We start from the raw sequence: 21,464 nt of genomic DNA, 5'->3' as shown, positions 1-21,464 counted from the left end.
CCGAATGGTTTATTGATTAGGGGCTTCATATCACATGACAAATGATGTTGGTAAGCTATCCAATCTCAAACCTTACAAAGGTAATGATTCTATCATTGTTGGCAGTGGAGAACGCCTAAAAATATGTCATATAGGAGATGCTAAAGTTCAATCTTACCCTTCTCCTCTTGTTTTAAAAAAATTCTTAAAAGATCTCTTATTTGTTAGCAAGATGACATACGATTTTCAATATGATGTGGAGTTCACTTCATCTGGTTGTTTTGTTAAGGACAAGAGAAGTCAGCAAGTGATTACCAAAGGCAGTAGGCAGGGAAGTCTATATGCTATGAACAGGGAATCAACAACCTTATTCTCCAATCAATCCAAGAGTACCACAGCAGAAAAGTGGCATGCTCGTCTCGGCCATCCTCAGATGAGCACAATTTTTTATTTACGCAAGAATAATTTTATTGATGTTGATCATAGAGAAAATAAAAATTTTCTTTGTTCTAGTTGTCAAATGGGAAAAGCGTGTTGACTGCCCTTTATCTCCAATGGTAGTATTTGTGAAGAACCATTTATGAAAATTCATACAGACCTTTGGGGTCCGGCACCCATTGTTTCCAAAGAAAATTTCAGATTTTATGCCATTTTTGTTGATGATCACTCGAGATTTACATGGTTTTATCCTTTCAAAAAGAAGTCTGAATTATCTACTATTTTTTGGCACTTTCATATGTATGTTGATTGCCAGTTCAATAAAAAAATTAAAGTCTTTCGATGTGTTGGAGGAGGCAAATTTTCAAGCAACGAATTTCTACAATATCTTGTTGATCAGGGAATCAAATGACAATTATCTTGCCCGCATACTCACGAACAGAATGGAGTATCTAAAAGAAAACACGGAAATATTACAGAGTTAGAAATAACCATGATGCCAAAATATTTATGGGTCAAAGCTTTTTCCACAGCAGATTTCTTGATAAATCGACTTCCCTCAACCACTCTAAAGATGGACATACCATTCAACAAGCTTTATGGCAAACCACCTGACCATACCAGTTTAAGAATTTTTGGGTGTAGTTGTTTTCCTTTCCTGAGGAACTATACTCAAAACAAATTCGAGCCAAAGTCTCTCCCATGTGTTTTCATCGGATACAGTGTTGAACACAAGGGTTATAAGTGTTTATACCCTCCTACAAAAAGAGTTTTCATATCTCGGCATGTGATTTTTGACGAAACGGTTTTTCCTTATCACAATCCCAACTCCTTATTTGAGAAAAGCATAGAACAGAGCAGTCCGTCTACATTTCAATGGGAAAATTTTAGTTCTGCTCCTTCAGAGGAAAATGTTTTAGACTCTACTCCTGTTCAAAATATCATTTTTGTTCAACATCAAGAAGCTGAACCTACACATCAAGAAGATGAACCTTCAAACGTCGTTCCTACCAATGATGTTGTTATTTCTCAAAACAACATAGACATGCAATCTGTAGGTACTGGTAATTTTTCTGTCGATCATCAAGATATCACTGATTCTACTCAATCCGATGGAGAGGAAGGACCACATTCCATCAATGAGGATGCTAGAAGTCGAACCATGGTAACCAGAAGTATGGTGGGAGTTCACAAGCCCAACCCCAAATATGCAATGATTCATAACCATTATGCTGAGATTCCAAAAGAACCAAAAACCGTTCAAATGGCTTTTAAACACGTCGGATGGAAGGATGCCATGGATGAAGAAATTTGGGCCTTAGTAACCAGACTTGATAGCTTGTTGACAGACAGCCTGATATGAATCTGGTAGGATCAAAGTGGGTTTTCAAGACTAAGCTCAATGACGACGGCTCCCTTCAAAGACTTAAGACTCGATTGGTTGCTCGTGGTTTCATGCAAATTGAAGGTATAGATTTCTATGAGACTTTTGCTCCTGTTATACGTCCCACTACTATTCGAATTGTCTTGAGCTTAGATACAGTCAAAAAATGGCAAATTTGATAACTGGACGTAAAAAATGTGTTTCTTCACGGGGACCTCAAAGAAACTGTATACATGATACAACCACCTGGTTATGAGGACCCAAAGCATCCTAATCGGGTTTGTAAACTGCAGAAAACTCTCTATGGCCTTAAGCAAGCTTCCCGAGCTTGGTTCGATAAGCTTAGTTCCTTTTTATTTAATCAAGGATTTTTTTGCAGCTCAGCAGATCCTTCCATGTTCATCAGACATTTCAATAGTGATGTTGTTATACTGCTCATATATGTCGATGACCTTATTTTGACTGGCAGTAATCCACATCTTATCCAGGATTTCACAAAAGCTCTTGGACAAATGTTTGCCATGAAGGGTCTTGGTAACCTCCATTATTTCTTGGGAATTGTGGTAAGCACCAACTTTCATGGGTTCTTCTTGTCTCAGTGCAAATATGCGCTAGATTTGTTAATCAAAGCTAATATGCTTGATTCTAAACCTGTCAACATACCAATGGCTCAAAAGTTTAATATTCAGGAAACCAATACGACATTTTATTCTAATGCCACTTATTATCGTAGTCTTGTTGAAGGTCTTCAATACCTCACCATCACCCGGCCAGAACTAGCCTTTAGTGTCAACTTCGTCAGCTAATTTATGCATGCTCCTACCATGGGACACTTTCAGCTTGTTAAACGAATATTGTGCTACGTCAAGGGGACAATTGATATTGGCATGCAAAATTATTCTCAAAGTGCTCTTCATCTCTATGCTTTCTCCGACTCTGACTAGGCTGGGTGCCGACACACGCCGCTCCACTACAGATTTTTGCACATTTTTTGGCAGCAATTGCATCTCCTGGAGTGCCAAAAAGCAACACACTATTGCTAGGTCCAGTACCGAAGTTGAATACCGGGCCATGACTTCCTCTGCAACCGAGTTAGCTTGGATATCTTTCATCCTGCGAGACATTGGAATTCCTCAATTCCAGCCGCCAACACTTTTTTGTGATAATCTTAGCGCTTTGCACTTAACAGTCAATCTTGTGTTCCACAAAAAATCCAAACACATTCAGATCGACTATCACTATGTCCGTGAAAAAGTAGCTCAAGGCACTCTTCAAACTAAGTATGTTCCCTCTCATCTCCAGCTTGCCGATATTCTGACGAAAGCACGTAACAAGGATCGGCATCACTTGCTCCACACCAAACTTGGCCTTCATAGACGGCTCAGTTTGTGGGGAGATATTGGAGATATTAGCACAAATAGCACAAATCATATTGGAGCTATTAGCACAAATTGCATCATTAAAGGCAATCTTGATGGAGATACAGATAAAGATGGCAAGGGGGATATAGATAAAAATGGCAAGGATAAGGTTTTTAGAGAGAAACTAAATCCTCTGCCATAACTGTCGCTCTATGATTATCGCTAAATTGTTGCTAAAATCATGGAGTCTTCCTTTTTTTGTAGTTTCTCCTTGTATTTATATTCCCCTGCTCTCTGTAGCATATCATTAAAAAATTTGAATAGAGACACAGAGCAACAGAGCTCCTTTAGATCGTGGATGTAGGTCTATCAAGACCGAACCACGTAATCTTTGTTGTCCTTTCTTTTCTTTGCTCGGTTTTTTCTTTAACCACCATTCGGCAATTACAGGAATTGATGAGTTTGTTGGCAGGGGTGCAGCCCTCCCTCTGATAGAGAAGACAGGATATGGTGGGTGCATGATAAAGAGGGTGTGTTCTCGGTGGCCTCTTGCTACCGGGTGCAGTGTGAGCCGCCAGTCACATGGCTTCTGGAGAAAAGTTTGTGGGGGAGGAGACAGTTTTCTTCCATGGTCCTCGCTATTCGGGTGGTTGGTGCTCCAGCAAAAACTGACAGTAACCTGATGCAAATGGGGATTCTCCTTGCAGGTGCCAAGCTATGCGAAAGAAAAGTAGAGAGCACGGAGCACCTTTTGAATGAGTGCAGATGGTTCAGGGAACTGCATACCATATTCTTGAAACAGGTTCCATCACGGCAGTCTTGTTGTCCATGTGAATTGTTTTTGTCTCGTCAGCAGCATGCTGTGCGGGCAAGGGGGATTATAAATGGAGTTGCTGGGTGCTGATTATATGGAGACAGATTTGGGCTCATCATAATGAGATAATATTCGGGGGAGCTGCCCCAAATATTCAGCTGGTTCAAAACAGGATACGCAGGGAGCTAAGAGAAACGACTAAGCTTAAAACAGGTGTATATTGCAGCGTCCTTCAGGCTGCTGCCTTGTAATCTAGACGGGATCGAGGTTATGTTTACCGGCTTAGGATGACAACTGGTCATTCCTATTGCCCTGTAACAAAGCATGCAACGATAGATCAAACTGTGTATTAAGAAAACAAATAAATAAAATTGCCTTTCCTCTCACAAAAAAAAAAGATGGGTTATAGGTTAATAGTATGGTGACTAACTACTTTTTATGTTTCCTTCATCTGGTCACTAGATATCATACAGAAAAAAGGATCATTCTACCCACAAAAAAGTTAGGTCACTCGTTGGAACCCATTGAAAACCATAGTTTGATGTGTTATTTCCTTGATCTTACCCTTCTAAACTAAACGGATTCGGTTTTCAATTTCTACTCTAGCTCTAAGTCAAGCAAGTTAATGAATCAATAAGATTATCACTATGACGTCGAAGAATGGAGTTAAAGAACAGTAACTTCACCATGTCAAGATTAATTACTGCAACTGCAAACCAAACAAAGGAAGAATCAGTTTAGAATTTTCTGAGAAGCAGACAGTTAACTTCAGATATGGTTCTAGTCTTGCTCCACAGAAAATTCTTGCAGTAACAATTATATATTACAAGACAGTAAATGCACAGAGAAAACTACAAAAAGCAACAGATCGGCCCCTGAAAACACTGCTTATGGTTACTGCTGCTAACTCTGCACTGTTTAAACTTGAATTTAAGACCACCATGGGGCTTCACCAGTTCTGAAGTCTGTCTCAACCCAAGGCACAAATACTACTTTGCCATCATCAACATCAGCATGTGCAAGAGCAAGGGACTGCATGAAAATTTAATAGTCAGCAAAGCCTCTATCCAATTTTCCAGTGAAAAATAATAGTAACATGAAAACAAAAATATTTTGGTGAGATTTCTAAAATGAATGCATAACCAAAGTAGGCCTTCAAAAGTTCGTAAATGCTTATGTACCACAGCCACTCTAGAATTACTGTCATCCTTTTTTGACAAGCAGTACATAGTTCTAGTTGCAAGGCAACTTTTCACTTGTTCAGAATGCCAGTTTCCGATGGACAGAATCTTAGTTGCAGTTAAACTGACAAAAAGAAAAGAACTGCTAGAAAACACAAAGTATCCAACAGAATTATAGCCCTTACCAGCGGTGCAGGCCCACGCACAACCCTCCCTTGGTTGTTGTATTGTGAACCATGGCAAGGGCAGATGAACTTGTTCTCAGCTGAATTCCATGGCACAACACACCCAAGGTGAGTGCACACAGCATTGATTCCAAACGTAGCTAGTGTTCTGTCGCTCTCCACAACAAGGTAGGTAGGATCTCCCTGCAAATCAAATAAATGTGTGATTAGACATAGAATAGGAATTCTGTGCCATCCTCATCAAAGAATTTGAGCTTCCTAATACAAATCAACAAACTCATTATAACTGATGAAAAAGAAAAGCTGACCTATGGTTCAGAGAAATTATAGTGAACAAAAACAGATAAAAGCTATGACAAAATTGAGCTGCGTTTTCTGGAAATCTCATGCAAGAAACCTCCACCTTTAATGCACTTAATGCCAGTTCCCTAGACATCCCATCAACCTATTTCATGGTCAAATAATGACATACTAATCCAATAGCAAAGCAAACACTATAAAGTGGGAGCTGGATAATGGCAACGTGAAAAAGTATAAAAGCAACCAAATCTACAGGAGAAGAGGAACTGGAAACATGATGTTGGAACTTGAAGAAGTTTTAATTCATAGATTCTAAATCTCATTCAATGAAATAGGGGGTGTGCATTTCAAAAAGTTGAACAAAGGCCTTTTTTATTAGCTAAGAATGCCCCTCTCCATGAACATGGATGCATGCCCCAAAACAAAATTTTGATTCCATGAGGTCACCTTCAATTCCATGAATCAAACACGCACTAAGCTATATCATAATTAAATCAATACACCCTCTATATGTCTAGGCCTCATAGGCCTTTCTCAACTCTGAAACAAGGTTCAAAGTGCACAGAAACATCTGAATGTGGTGCTTAAGCACTTCTGCATGGCAACGTTGGATGTTTCCATCCACCTCCTGTGGTGCTTTAAGCTCTCCAAGTGAAGAAAAAGGTCTAACAAAGACAAAAGCCGAGATCTCTTCAGGACCAAGCCTTATACAACCAAAAACTGAGTTTCCCCAAAGAAGACAAAAATGTCTAGTTCTTGTTACAATCGAGGGTTGAATAAGGATCTCTCGTGCAGGAAAGTTTAGGAGGATTCTCCTGAGATCTCTTGAGCAGCCTTTGTAAGAAATTGTTGGTGAGATTGATTCTGGTGAGAAGCCTACTGATTACAGGCGTGTCCTTAACCCTTGTAAGAGCATAGAACCATATCATCCGTTATTTAACAGTCTAAGGATAACTAGTTTTCAAGATCAAGACTGGGGTAGAACCGTAGAAGGCAATGACTGCCAATGCATTTGTATTTTCTGTGATAATAGCTTGTAGTCTGACTTGGAAAGGGAAAAGAACAAGGACTACACAAATAAAAATAATGGCAATTCTTAAAAAAAATTATTTGAAGTCTTCAGTAAAAGCAACTCCATTTTATTCTTGACTATTTGTTTTGCAGAGCAAACTTATATTACAAAACAAAGTACAATGAACAATTCAAAAACTTACCTTCAATCCTTGAGTAAGTGTTCTGTCACCAGGTCCATGTGTCTTCAGCCACTCAGCTGCTATAACATCATTTCCAAGGGCATCCTTTGCAAAAGTTCCACTACTACCACCTCCGGACCTGTTCTCCCACCAAAAATGGATTTTAAATAACTTTTACAAGTTATAATAGCAACTTTTTTTGAAATCTCAAAACCCTGTAATTTGAAATCAAGGGTTTCATTACTCATATGCAAGAAAACCAAAAAGTAACTTTTAGCCATTTATAAAGTTCAAAATTTCAGAACTCTTTCATCCCACAGAACAGAATTTATTGAGTAAACTGATGATAACCATTGATCCTCCATTAGTGGGTAGTTTCTACATAAACTCCCCATGGATTCAAGAATTTCATGCCTCAAAGATTATCCTTATCCACCATCCAATGAAAAAACAATAATGGCTAATAAATAATCATTACAAAAAAAGTATGCACATTCTATTCAATGTATATCAGTCACCTGCACTTTTAGGTATATCAAGAAGCTTTTAATTAGCTAAATCTCATGAAAAAAAATCTGCATCCTAATACCTTCATTATCTCTAGTCCCCAAAGACAAATAAAATATATCAAAAAACAACAAATGTTTATTTTTATTCAGTACTCGGCATCAAATATAATTAAATAAAACTTAAGTGCTCATCACAGTTCTTAAGAGTCTCGTTTGTCCATTTCATAATCTCATATTCCCATTGCAATAGATAATCCAGAGAACAAATCTTGTGTCCCACTTTAATAAAATATCCATAATCGACTAATGAAATATTCGTTTTTCACCAATGGTGCGCTTATCTGGTAGGGGAGAATTGTGAATGTCACCAAGTTGAGAGGATGTCACAAGTTTGAAACCCACCCTTGCTGTAAGGACTAAGCAGGGTGTACTCCCTGGTGGGCAGCGGGGGACCTCAAGGGTTTTACCAACAGGAGGCCAGCCAATGTGTGATCCGTTATGTGGGGGTGTTTCCCTTGCACCATCTCTAATTAAACAAGCTCAAATGAGATAGCTGGACAGGTAAGAGCTACATTATCTCAACCAAGGGGTCTCTGGTTCAAATCCTATCTGAGGGTAACTCCCAACTAAATAAAATTCAACCCCACAAAATTTAATCAATGGCTGTTTCTTATGCCCCATACTATAACAAAAGACAGAATAACAGAACAAGCTAATTTTTATTTTCCGTATATCCTCTCAAATGAAAAAAAATCATGTACAATAAATAAATAGCTACTTCTATACAAAAAATTGGCATCCTACTGTGGCAAAAAGTCCAATATTATAAATAAACATTCGAATTCCAGTACTTGGCATCCATCACTTATCCTAATTAAAAACAAAAAACAGTTATTCACGGAAACTAAGTAATCTTTATTTCTGAGCAATTCATAACTGTCGCACCCCACTATAATAATAACCATAATAACAAAATCAACAATAACGTTAATGACAATAATTGATATGAATATTAATATAATCAACAAATAATTGTTTTTAGCTACTGGGAAGTCATCTCTAATTACATGAAATCCAAACGCTCCCAAGAATTACCTAGGGCTGGTAATCGGGCGAAATGAACCGAACAGGACATGTTTGGGCTCAGCTCGTTTACCAGTAGATTGAGCTCATGGATCGGCTCCTATTCATGTTTAGCTGAGCCCAGCCTCATGTAAAAACATGCCGTGTTATTTATATATGGAATATATATATTATATATTACACTTAATAGCTCATGTATATATTTTTCATGCACCCTTCTCTTTATATATATATATATATATATATATATATATATATATATATATATATATATATATATATATATATATATATATATATATATATAACGGATCACGAACCAAGAAGTTGTGACAAGCCGAACAGAGCCGAATCACAAGCTGCTCGGTTTGTTTATCAGCCGTAGAATTAGATAATGGCCATTGCTCCCCCAATACATGGCTATGTCCCGCTTCCCTCCATCATCGTTCTCTCCCAAGAGTCTCAACCAACAACAACAAAAAAAACCAAGAAAACACAAACACAGGCTCACCCGGGAGGGACGAAGAAGGAGGTGTAGGGGACGAGCATCCCCGCGGTGGGCAGAGACAACGCGCCGAGTAGAAGCAGATTCATCAGCTGGCGCTTGCCCATGTCCGGCACCCGATCGGCCGGCACGCTCGTCGCCTGGCAAACCACCTTCCCGCACCTACGCCCGCTCGCCCTCACCGCCGCCGGCGACTCCAGTGGCAGGAACCCACCATACTTTGTCGAAGCAATCTGCAAAAGAAAGAAACTCCATCAAATTGTTCATTTTCGGTCTGCATTGCTATTTGGTGGTGCTGTTTCAGTTGGGTATATATGCTCCAATTGGTTACCTGAGAAGGGGCGAGTGTAGCAGCTGGAGCAGCAGTGGCAGCCATCTGGGGAGGACTAGATTGCTTAGGGTGAGTGAGGGTGAGAAGTGGTATGAATAGGATGGGAAGGAGAGGCGTGTGAGTGTCTTGGGGCTAAGAGATAGGGTGTGTTGTTTGGTTGGGGATGCATGGCCACACACAACCACATATTGAAGATCATGGGGACCCCTTCAGTTTTGTGGGCTTTTGTTGTTATTGAACCAAGATGTACATTTTAAAAATAAACTCTAGAGCTTTTCTTATGCCACCTGTCGTGAGACGTTTTCATATTCGCCTCACGTATTATCCCTCGTAGTGGCGAATATCGCGAGATTTAATGAAAATCTCAAGATAATATCGCAAGAAATTGCTTTAAAGTTTAAAATGGCAATTTATCGTGAGATTTTTAAAACATCGCAAGATTTATGAAAAAAACATAAATATTGTGATTTAAACAAGATATTTACCTTTTAAATGGCTATTTATGGTGAAAAAACAGTGAGTTTTATTTTTGAATAATTTTTATTAATATTTTCTTATGAAAATTGCTTTTATATTTTTTAATTTATTTTTTTATTGCCAAGATTTTGCCAAAATGTGAGATTTATGAAAAAAATTCAAATTCTCGTGAGTTTTTGTCGTTTTTTAACTTTTGTCACTATCGAGAGCACGAGCAAGATTAATTACAAATATATAATAATAATAATAATGGAATTTGACCTTGGGGGTGTTTGAACCCTTGTCGAAGCTTAGACAGAACATGTGTTCAAAACAGACGGAGTGGTTTATTCTATACTATAAGAAATTATAAAATATATGTAAAATATATTTATTATTAATAAATGGAGTCGAGCCCCAACATGTTCATGCTCGAGCTTGTTTAGCCTATTTTATGTTGGGTTTCTCTCCTTATGGAACTCATCTATCTTGGAAATGGATAACCTAATAACTGATCATTTATGACATCATCAGTAGTTCGATGCATATTCATTATCGCGGCAGAATTCTCAAGCACGATGCTTGATCTTCTCGAGAAGGATTTGGAGTATTCGCTGGATAGCGATTTGTAGAAGTCCTCACAACTGAATGACGATTCAACTGTTCAGAGTTTTGAGGATCAACGCTTTGTCGATATCGATTTGTGGTTAGTGCTTTAAGCTGCATAGCGATTCGTTTCAGTACTCGCTAGATAGTGATTTGTAGTATTCGCTGGATAGTGATCTGTAGTATTCATTGGATAGCGATTTGTGATAAGGCGATTCAGGCGCATTGTAAGTTGTGCAAGACGTTTAGTCTTCCGCATTAAATGCGGGTCTCGTCCTCTATTTAAGAGATAGATGAGAGAGAGAAATAGAGAGTTGAAAAAGCATGAAGAAAGTGTGAGAAACATTTTTTAGGGCACCGAAAGGGTGTGAAGAGAACAAAGCAAGAAGTGTTGCTATACTTCTTTCAGGACAGCTTTGTGAGGCTGGATCTTCAGAACATTCGTTCTTTGTTCTTCAGTGAGGTATATCCTCTTTGTTTATTTTTTCGTTAAACCATTATGTGTTTGTAAGGCTTATGCCTTTTGGCCACTCTATAACTCTATTTGAAGATAGTTGAAGGTGTTGACCTATCGGTCACCGTGGACGTATCTTAGTTTGAGAGAGAACCACATAAATCTTTGTCTGCTTCTTTTGTTTCCGTTGTTGGTTTATCTTTCTTCCACTGTCATCGTTGTATTGTCTCCATCGATTCATACTTGTGGGAAAGTCAGTCTTTCTCAACATCTGGTATTAGAGCCTTGGTTCCTCTAGTCTCAGTTCACTATATTTGTGTGTGAGTCATGGAGAACAATGTTGGTCGTATGATCAGTTTGAATGACACAAATTGGATGACCTGAAAAATAAAAATGGAAGATCGCTTAGTTTGTAAAGATTTGGATGGACCTATAGAGGGGAATAGCGGCAAACCAGAAGAGATGAAAGATGACGAATGAAGAAAGTTAGACCGAAAGGCGGTCGGTTTCATTCGACAATGGATAGATGATAGTGTCTTTCATCATGTATCCACAAAAACTCGGCACATGGTCTTTGGACCAAACTAGAAAGCCTTTATAATAGAAAGACGAAAGTGAATAAGGCCTTTCTATTTTGAAAGCTTGTGAACCTCAAATATAAAGAGGGCAGCTCTATTGCAGAGCATCTAAATAAGATCAAAAGTATTGTAAATCAGTTGACTACAATGAAAATCACTTTTGATGATGAGTTGCAAGCCTTGCTACTCCTTAGTTTCCTTCCTGAGAGTTGGGAAACCTTGGTGGTCACAATTAGTAACTCTGCACCTGATGAAACGGTAACGATGAGCCAAGTTACCAGCAGTCTGTTGAATAAAGAAACTAGGAGAAAATCATCAGGTCTTTCCCACTCTAAGGCACTTGTGATTGAAAATTAGGGAAGAAGAAGGAGTAAGATCTAGACTTCGCACTATCGTGACAAATCCAGAAGTCACTCACACTCGAATTCAAAGAAAGACGTCGAGTGTTATTATTGCCACAAGAAAGGGCACATGAAGCGGGAGTTTAGGAAGCTTAAGTTCAAGGAGTAGAACAAAGAGAAAAACTCAAAAGAAAAGCAAAGTGCTGCAGCAGCAGTCACAGATGGAGAGCTCATGGTTATCTGTGATGTTACTATCATCAATTTGATCGGTCAAGAGACTGATTGGGTAATTGATTCTGGAGCTTCATTTCATGTTACTTAGTGGTCTGTTTTTTCACTTTCTATTCGCAAGGTGATTTCAAGAATGTCTAAATGAGAAATGAAGATGTGTCAAAGATTGTTGGCATAGGTGACATTTTCTTGGAAACAAACGTTGGTTGTAAATTATTGCTCAAAGATGTTAGGCATGTACCCGACATATGAATGAATCTGATCTTTGTCGAAAAGTTGAATGATGAAGGCTACAACAACACCTTCAGAGATGGAAGGTGAAAACTAACCAAAGGCTCCTTGGTGGTAGCAAGATGAACGAAGACCTCCTCTCTTTACACTTTGCAAGTGAAGATCTGCAAAAGTGTTGTGAATAGTGTGAAAACTAACTCATCCACAGAATTATGGCATAAAAGGCTCAGTCATATGAGCGAAAAGGGGCTACAAGTCTTGGTCAAGAAAGAGCTCCTAGCAGGGGCAGAAGGTACATCCTTGGAACCATGTGTTCATTACTTTCATCGTAAACAGAATAGGGTTTCTTTCCATAGAAGCATTACATCTAGAAAATCTCATGTTCTAGATCTGGTACATTTTGATGTGTGTGGACCTTTGAAGGTCAAGACACTTGGTGGTGCATTGTATTTTGTGACTTTCGTAGATAACCACTCTAGGAAAGTATGGGCTTATACACTAAGAACTAAAGACCAAGTTATAGATGTATTCAAGCATTTTCAAGCTATGGCTGAAAGAGAACTGGTAGACAGTTGAAATATATTCGCTCGGATAATTGTGGCGAATACATTGGGCCATTTGATTAGTATTGCATCAAGCATGAAAGGACCGTAAGGATTACACCTCAACAAAATGGGGTTGCTGAGAGAATGAATCACATCATTCTTGAGAGAGTCAGATATTTGCTATCACGCTCTAAATTGTCAAGATCTTTCTGGGGTGAGGCAATAAAGACAACAATTGATCTTATCAATTTGTTTCATTCTTTTTCACTGAATGGAGATGTTTCAGAGAAAGTTTGGACAGGAAAAGAAGCTTCCTATGATCACTTAAGAGTGTTTGGCTGCAAAGTTTTTGTTCATATTCCAAAGAAAGAGAGGTTCAAGCTTGATCCAAAAGTTAAACAGTGCATATTCCTTGGCTATTACTATAAAGAATTTGGCTACAGACTGTATGACCCTATTGATAAAAATGTTGTCAGAAGTTGAGATGTTGTCTTCTTGGAAGATCAGACCATTGAAGACATTGGTAAGTTTGAGTCATCAGAGTCTAGTACAGGAGATCTTGTTGATTTAGATCCCCTTGATGCACCGGTTGTTCATGATTTCGTGGAGAAGATGTCACCTCCTCGTAATGATGCAGAGGAAGAAAATGTTGAGTCAGAGATTGAGAGGGAGCCAACACTCTAAGAGACACTTCCTCAGACTCCGATAAGAAAGTCTACTAAAGAAAAACAATCATCGAGGAAATACTTATCAAATGAGTATGTGTTGATTACAGATTAAGGTGAGCCAGAAACTTTTCAAGATCACACCTTTGATCTGGTAAAGCCACTTAAAGGGAAAAAGGTGTTGAAGAACAAGTGGGTCTTCAAGCAGAAGACTAATGAGAACGACTCTTAACCTAGATTCAAGGCACGACTTGTCGTGAATGGTTTTGGTCAGAAGAAGGGAATTGATTTTGATGAAATCTTCTCACCAGGTGTGAAGATGTGGTTCATCCGAACTGTGCTCAGTATAGCTGCTAACATGAATTTAGAAGTTGAGCAGCTTGATGTGAAGACTGCATTTTTGCATGGTAACTTGGAAGAAGAAATTTATATGGAACAACTTGAAGGCTTCATTGACAAGGGTAAAGAACACCTAGTCTGCAAGTTGAAGAATAACTTGTATGGATTGAAGCAACCACTAAGGCAGTGCTATAAAAAGTTTGATTCTTTTATGACTGAGCATGAATATTCAAGAACTTCCATAGACCATTGTGTGTTTGTAAAGAAATTTTCATATGAAAATTTTATCATTCTCTTGCTTTATGTGGATGATATGTTGATTGTGGGCCAAGACATCAGCAGGATAAGCAAGCTGAAATTAGAGCTGAGTGAGACCTTTGACATGAAGGATTTAGGTCCAACAAAGCAGATTATTGGGATGAGAATCGTTCGTAACAGATCACATGGGCTGATCTAGTTATCTCAAGAGAATTATATCAAAAAGGTTCTTGAGAGGTTCAACATGGATAAAGCAAAGCCTATTAAGTGTCCTCTTGTAGGGCATTTCAAACTTAGCTCAAGTCAATGTTCATCAAATGATGAAGAAGAAATTGAGATGCAGAAAACTCCCTATGCTTCGGAAGTAGGTTCTTTGTTGTATGCTATGGTCTGTACTCGATTAGACATAGCTCATGTTATTGGAGTTGTTAGTCGAAATCTGTCAAATCCAGGGAAAGAACACTGGGCAACAGTGAAATGAATTCTAAGGTATCTTCAAAGCACTTTGAAGATGAGTCTGTGTTTTGGAAATGGTGAACATATTCTTGATGGGTTCATAGATTCTGATATGGTTGGTGATGTCGATAGTAGAAAATCTACTTCTGGGTATTTGATTACTTTTGTAGGGGGAAGTTGCATGACAGTCAAAATTACAGAAATGTGTAGCTCTCTCCACCACAGAAGTTGAGTTCATCGCCATTACAGAAGCAAGTAAGGAATTATTGTGGTTGAAGAAATTCTTGCAAGAGTTGAGCTTAAAGCAAGAGAGGTATGTTTTTCATTGTGATAGCCAGAGTGCAATTCACTTGAGTAAGAATTCCTCATTTCATTCAAGATCAAAACATATTGATGTTCGATACCATTGGATTCGAGATGTCTTGAATGAAAAATTATTGCAACTTGAGAAAGTTCACACTAATGCTAATACATCAGATATGTTGACTAAGGCATTGCCCAAGGACAAGCTTGAGAAGTGTTGATTACTAGCATGAATGGTAGATGCATCCTCATAAGTCAGGAAGGGGGAGAGTTGTTGGGTTTTTCTCCTTATGTGTAACGCCCCGGATTTCCAAAACAAAGCTAAGTTAAAATTTTCATGGATTTCTTTTTTTTTTCTTTGCAGCGGAACTTAGAAAAGCTTTTAGCAGCGGAATAAGACGATAATGAGTCGTCGGTTTTAGAAAACTCCGAGCACGTTGCAGGTATGTGGCCAAGCAACTCATTGACCACCAAAGTGTTCCATTTTATCGAAAGCACATGTTTATTACAACACTACTGCTTAGAAAAGCAGTGAAGGTTCAATAAAAAGGAAGCAGTACAACTCTGTCTAGAGAAACCCTGGAACTTGATGCCGCCTTGCTCCGCATATTGCCACGCAGGTTCAACACCTGAAATCCCCATTAAACGGGGTCAGAACCACTGATGGTCTGGTAAGTAGGCAAACACCTATCTATTCAACTCAAGTAAATGCATAGACCACTCAGGGTCGCAGTTCGTAATACGACGCTCAAGCCTCCATGACTTAGCGTATATCGCAAAAGCCTCATCAGGGCTATGAGATGAACATCCACGCAAGTCGTCATGACTTCGCATAAGCCTCTTCAGGGATGTGAGTTAGAATAACCTCCTAAGTCTCTACGACTTAGCCTTGACTTCCTCAGAGTCACGAATGAATGTCTAGCTCAAGACTTTATGCTTGGCACATCCGTATCCTACGAATCTAAGGACAGCTCTCCGAGCTTCACTTAGTCGTACGGATATCAATGGGGTTCTTTCCCAATCGGTCCAGTAGTATACCGACCATGACACCTTCACAAAGGTTATGCAGGACTGACTCAACAACGTCATCTACTCATACATTCAAAGTAGCGCTATACCTAAGCTAATGCTTTGTTTCGATAATTGCACCTCCCCCTGGGCTTAGGGGACTCATATCTGGGTGACAACGCGACGATCTGAGGGTTGATTATTCTATGTATTTTAGATACCCCAGAGGCCTGTTGACCCCATCCCCCTAGTAGGACGGTACAGCATACCGGAAGAGATCCTTACTAGGTATCCGAATGCATTCTGCTACTGCAGTAGTTGGGTTCAATCCTTAGATATTTAAGGATAACCACGACCTCCATACCTCTGAGTGACGAAGGCCATCAATGAACTCTATTAGGTTCGGGTGAAATATATGTCACTCAAGGCTGTGCCATCACCGTCTTCCTCGGTGAGAAATTCTGAAAGGGGCTTGCCGGTCTTACAATTATTTGACGAACATTGCATGCATCTAGGGCAGCCTTTGAGAAGTATGTACCCGACCCCAATCAACCACACGGTTTTCACCGTTGAACAAAGGTTTTATTCATATGCATGCTTAACTCTGCTCTCGGCACTTCGGCCTTGACGAGCACTTCACCTCTTTTGGTGGAAACAACTCACTCCGGCTCAGCGGCCCTTACGAGTCTGGTTGTCTGATAATTCTCAATGAGCATGCACATGACTCGATCACTACGGATCGGCTACTCGGCGTATTTTTACGCAACGAGCTCAGGACCTTGTCAAGGCGCTACCACTACTTTGGCGCAACGGCTCTTACAAGTATGATGCCCTTGCAGGTGTCAGGGAGACGAGTCATTCTGACATCGTTCCAACAAAGGACATTATTGTGCCACTTAACTGGTTTTGGCAGCTCTTCTGCCAACCATTTTGTCAACACCTTCTCTGCTCTACCGGCAGTGGTGCGACGAACCTTTCTACATCGTAGAAGGCGTTCCATAACTGGGTAGCACTTTTGCTACGTTCTTTCTGAGCTATTCTTAGCCCTTCAGGAATTTTAGCAGCACTTCCTCTCTTTAACGGAGAAAGCGTGCATTTTCTTTTATCCATTTCAGCGGCATCTCCCCTCTTTGGTGGGAAATCGCTACGCTTAACTCAGGAAATGGATGCGCACCGTTGTGCGTACTTTGCATCCATCAAGGTTACCAGAACCTTGGGCCATAGCCAGGCCATACGTAATTGATTTAGTCTTTACGTAAAGAGCATTTTGCCAAAAGGCGAAGCCTTTCCAATAGGGGCTTCATTCGTCAAGCAGAATCTTGTACGAGGAGCGGTAAGGGAATCGCATGGGCGATTTTGGAGTTGATCTCCATTTGAACGCTCACTTACGCGTCATATATGTAATATAAGCAGAAGCCTGTGCTTTATACAGCGGCGGCGTAAAGGAAATGCATATACTATTGTTCAGGGTGTGTAACTGAACGAAATATTCTACATATATAACAAAGCAGAAGCCTTGACATCGTTCGACGCGACGGCGTAAGTAAATACATTGCAGAAAGCAGGAGCCTTGGCATCGTTCGACGCGACGGCATAAGTAAATGCATAATCGGAAGTGCAGTAATCGGAAGTACAGAAAGCAGGGAGCCTTGGCATCATACGACGCGACGGCAAAGGTAAATTACATGGCCTGTGCGATATAAGACGCGTCGGCAGTATCAGCAGATATACACCTAGATCTGTATCCAACGATAGTTACGAGGCGAGCGAGTGAACACCGAAGTGTCCTAGAGGGCTCAACCAAGAACTAGGGTGAGATACTATTTTGAAGAACGCATATACTGCGTATTCGAACATATATATCCGACGATAGTTACGAGGCGAGCGCGTGAACACCGAAGTGTCCTAGAGGGCTCAACCAAGAACTAAAGCAAGATACTACTTCAGAAAGTATATGCTATATACAAACAATCAAATACTTGAGAGAGATGGTTTAATGAAGCGAACTTACTTCAAATCGTGGAAGAAACGGCTCCGGGTTGCTTCTTTGGCTTCGAGCCTTCCTTCGAGAGGTCAGACTAAGTCAGATGAAGCTGACTTAGTTGAGAAAGAGGTAGAGCAAGTCAAGCTACTCAACCTAAGTGGTTTGAACCAAACAGGGTTCGATCCAAGTCAACTGGGTTCAGCAGGTTCGAACTCAGCTCAAGTAGGCTAAGTCTGGGTTCAGAAATCCAAACCAAAAGCTGGACCAAAAAGGACTTTGACTTTGACTTCAAACCCAACTAGGTTCAAGTCAAGTCAACTGGGTTTGAGCTAGGTCAGGTGGGTTCAGACCTAGGTCAGGTGGGTTAGGACCAGGTCAGGCAGGCTCAGGCTAAGTCAGGCAGGCTCAGACCAGGTCAGGTGGGCTCAGGTGGGCTAGGCTAGGTAGGGGAGGTTTGGAAAAGGAGGAGAGAGAGAGGGGTTGGCGATTTTTAAAGAGAGGGGGGCTCCTTTATTTATAGATTCTGAAACTTGGGCCCCTGGGCCCCAAGTTTCAGAATCTCCTCTTTACCCCTTGGCTTTTCAGAAATCCCTTCCATGGAAGGTGCTGGAAGGAGCTGGAAGGCTCTGGAAGGTGCTGGAATATTCTAGAATCTTCTAGAATATTTTCTGAGAAATATTCCTGTGGGTCCAGCAAGAATTTCGGGTTTTCGGCGATTTTTTTCCCAAAAATTCTAAGTACGCCATTATCTTCGTATTGATGCCACTAAGAAAGTTGGCTCGCAGGAATCCTTTGATTTTGTTCAGATAGGAAGTTATGGCTTCCAGAGTGTTTGAGCATATATTCGCGATTCGACGAATATCCTAAGTATAACTGGCTCGCAGGAATTGATTCATCTCGCATTCTGAGAAAAATGCTATTTTTACCCGTAAATGCCTCATGAATTTTATTCAGATATATTCTGAAAAATTGCGGGTCTTACATCATTACCCCCTTAAAGGAATTTCGTCCGCGAAATTCAGCTAAGAGTACAAGGTGAAGAGTTCAGGATATTTATCCCGCATATCCGATTCAGGCTCCCAAGTGCAATCATCGATTCCATGATGTTGTCATCTCACTTTAACAAGTGGAATGACCTTTGTCCTTAGCACTTGCTCTCGTCGGTCCATGATCTCAACAGGTCTTTCTTCCACAGTCATATCCTCCTGGATGTCAATATCTTCATGTTGGATGACGTGGGAAGGGTCGTGAACGTACTTTCTAAGCATTGACACATGAAATACGTTGTGTATCTGTGTATACTGTTGTGGCAATGCTACTTTGTAGGCGGTCTCTCCTGTCCGGCTCAAAACCTCGAAAGGACCAACGAATCTGGGGCTGAGCTTCCCCTTCTTTCCGAAACGAAACACACTCTTGGTTGGGGAGACCTTGATAAAAACCTTATCTCCAACCGCAAAAGTGAGTTCCCTACGTCGCTGATCAGCGTAGCTCTTCTGTCGACTCTGAGCAGTCAGTAGCTTCTTCCTGATCATGTGGACCTGCTCAGTATAATGCTGCAATACTATGGGCGAGTCCAAGGTTCGCTCACCCACTTCACCCCAATGGATTGGTGATCGACAGGGTCGCCCGTACAAGGCTTCATACGGTGCCATCCCAATGCTAGCGTGGTGGCTATTATTATAAGCAAATTCAGCCAACGCTAGGTGGGAATCCCAATCACCTTTCCATTCTAGCATACAGGCTCTTAGCATATCTTCAAGAGTCTGTATGATTCGTTCTGATTGCCCATCTGTTTGGGGATGGAATGCTGTACTGAACTTGAGTTTCGTCCCCAGGGCTCTCTGAAGCTGCTCCCAAAAGTGAGAGGTGAACTTCGGGTCACGATCGGATATGATCGAAATCGGTACTCCATGGAGTCTAACGATTTCCCGAATGTAGATCTCCGCCAATCGTTCAGTTGAGTATCGAGTGTTGATTGGCAGGAAGTGAGCAGACTTGGTGAGTCTGTCTACGATCACCCATATTGAGTCATGTTGTCTCTTGGACCGAGGCAATCCAACGATGAAATCCATCGTAATGCCCTCCCATTTCCATTCTGGAATCTCGATCCGTTGCATTTTTCCACCAGGTCGTTGATGCTCGATTTTTACTTGCTGGCAGATTAAACACCTTGAGACAAATGTAGCCACATCACGTTTCATACCCCTCCACCAGTACTTTCTCTGTAAGTTCCGAAACATTTTCGTACCTCCAAGGTGAATGGTGTATTTGCTGTTATGAGCCTCCTGGAGTACTTCCTGTCTTAGCTCAGGGTTATTTGGAACCCAAATCCTTTCTTCCATCCATATTTCTCCATCTTCTTTTAAATGGAAGAAAGTGTCATCTCTTTCGGCACGAGCTTTTAATTCCAAGTACTGGGGGTCCTTGAACTGTTCGGCTACAATGCGATCGAGGATCTCGATATGGATTGTCAGGCATGACAATCGAATCTTTCCTGGGTCAGCCAGGAATGGCTTCCAACTGACAAAATCCTCCATCAGCTTTCATTGTCCGGTGAGGCTGGCCAGAGTGCCAACAGTCTTGCGACTAAGGGCATCTGCTACAACATTCGCTTTTCCAGGGTGATAGGAAAGCGTGAATTCATAGTCTTTGAGGAATTCCAGCCATCGTCGTTGCCGCATATTGAGTTCTTTTTGAGAAAAGAGGTATTTTAGGCTTTTATGGTCCGACATGACCTCGAATTTCTCTCCATATAGGTAGTGTCGTCAGATTTTAAGCGCGAACACTACCGCGGCAAGCTCAAGATCGTGGGTTGGATAGTTTTTCTCATGAATTCTTAACTGACGGGATGCATAGGCGATTACTTTGCCATGCTGCATCAATACACAACCCAGACCTGTTTCCGAGGCATCGGTATAAGCAACGAAGCCTCCCTGACCAGAAGGTAAGGTAAGGACAGGGGCAGTGGTAAGCCTCTGTTTAAGAACCTCAAAGCATTCCTTACACTGGTCAGTCCATTCAAACTTGACTCCCTTTTTCAGTAATTTCGTCATTGGTACGGCGATTCGGAAGAAGTCCTGTATGAACTTCCGATAATATCCGGCAAGTCCAAGGAAGCTGCGGACCTCAGTGATATTTTCTGGCTGCTTCCAGTCTATCACAGCTTCGACCTTCGCAGGATCTACTGCGATTCCATCTTTTGAGATCACATGGCCAAGGAACATTACTTTGTCTAGCCAGAATTCACATTTTGAAAACTTGGCATATAACTGATTATCTTGAAGGGTTTTCAAGACGATTCTCAAGTGCTCCTTGTGTTGTTCCTCATTCTCTGAATACACGAGAATGTCATTAATGAAGACGATGACAAAAGTGTCTAAGTATGGTTTGAACACTCGGTTCATCAGGTCCATAAAGACAGCAGGCGCATTAGTAAGTCCGAAGGGCATTACTACGAACTCATAATGGCCATATCTCGTTCTGAAGGCAGTCTTAGGTATATCCTCCTCCTTAACTCTGAGCTGATGGTATCCAGACCTGAGGTCGATCTTGGAGAACACTCTCGCTGTTCTGAGCTGATCGAATAAGTCCTCAATCCGAGGCAACGGGTACTTATTTTTAATGGTTGCCTGGTTAAGCATCCGATAGTCGATGCATAACCGAAGGGATCCATCCTTCTTCTTTACAAATAGTACCGGGGCTCCCCATGGTGACATACTTGGTCGGATGAACCCTTGTTCCATCAG

The 21,464-nt window shown here is 40.7% G+C and overlaps 1 protein-coding gene across 1 annotated transcript; it reads right to left on the bottom strand.

Annotated features, from left to right (window-relative positions):
• Window positions 1-4,642: 4,642 nt before the first annotated feature.
• LOC149844497 (cytochrome b6-f complex iron-sulfur subunit, chloroplastic-like) lies at window positions 4,643-9,448 on the bottom strand. The gene is made up of 5 exons (XM_089994608.1): window positions 9,264-9,448; window positions 8,939-9,165; window positions 6,857-6,974; window positions 5,343-5,525; window positions 4,643-5,008 (listed from the first exon to the last, which is right to left on the bottom strand). The coding sequence occupies exons 1-5, from the start codon at window positions 9,306-9,308 to the stop codon at window positions 4,907-4,909; spliced, it is 675 nt and encodes a 224-aa protein (XP_089850734.1). The 5' UTR covers window positions 9,309-9,448; the 3' UTR covers window positions 4,643-4,906.
• Window positions 9,449-21,464: the final 12,016 nt, after the last annotated feature.

This window comes from Nuphar pumila, chromosome 2, assembly GCF_984573655.1.
Source record: "Nuphar pumila chromosome 2, dmNupPumi1.hap1.1, whole genome shotgun sequence".
NCBI lineage: Eukaryota > Viridiplantae > Streptophyta > Magnoliopsida > Nymphaeales > Nymphaeaceae > Nuphar > Nuphar pumila.
The sequence above is the reverse complement of the archived record's forward strand: the minus strand, read 5'-3'. Positions and strand labels throughout refer to the sequence as shown.

Bases quoted from the DNA above. Each gene is read 5' to 3' on its own strand.
- LOC149844497 (XM_089994608.1), bottom strand. From the start codon at position 9,308: ATGGCTGCCACTGCTGCTCCAGCTGCTACACTCGCCCCTTCTCAG. The intron at 9,166-9,263 runs GTAACCAATTGG...TTTCTTTTGCAG, and splicing joins CTACACTCGCCCCTTCTCAG to ATTGCTTCGACAAAGTATGG. The intron at 6,975-8,938 runs GTGAGCCTGTGT...GTGGGAGAACAG, and splicing joins TCCTTCTTCGTCCCTCCCGG to GTCCGGAGGTGGTAGTAGTG.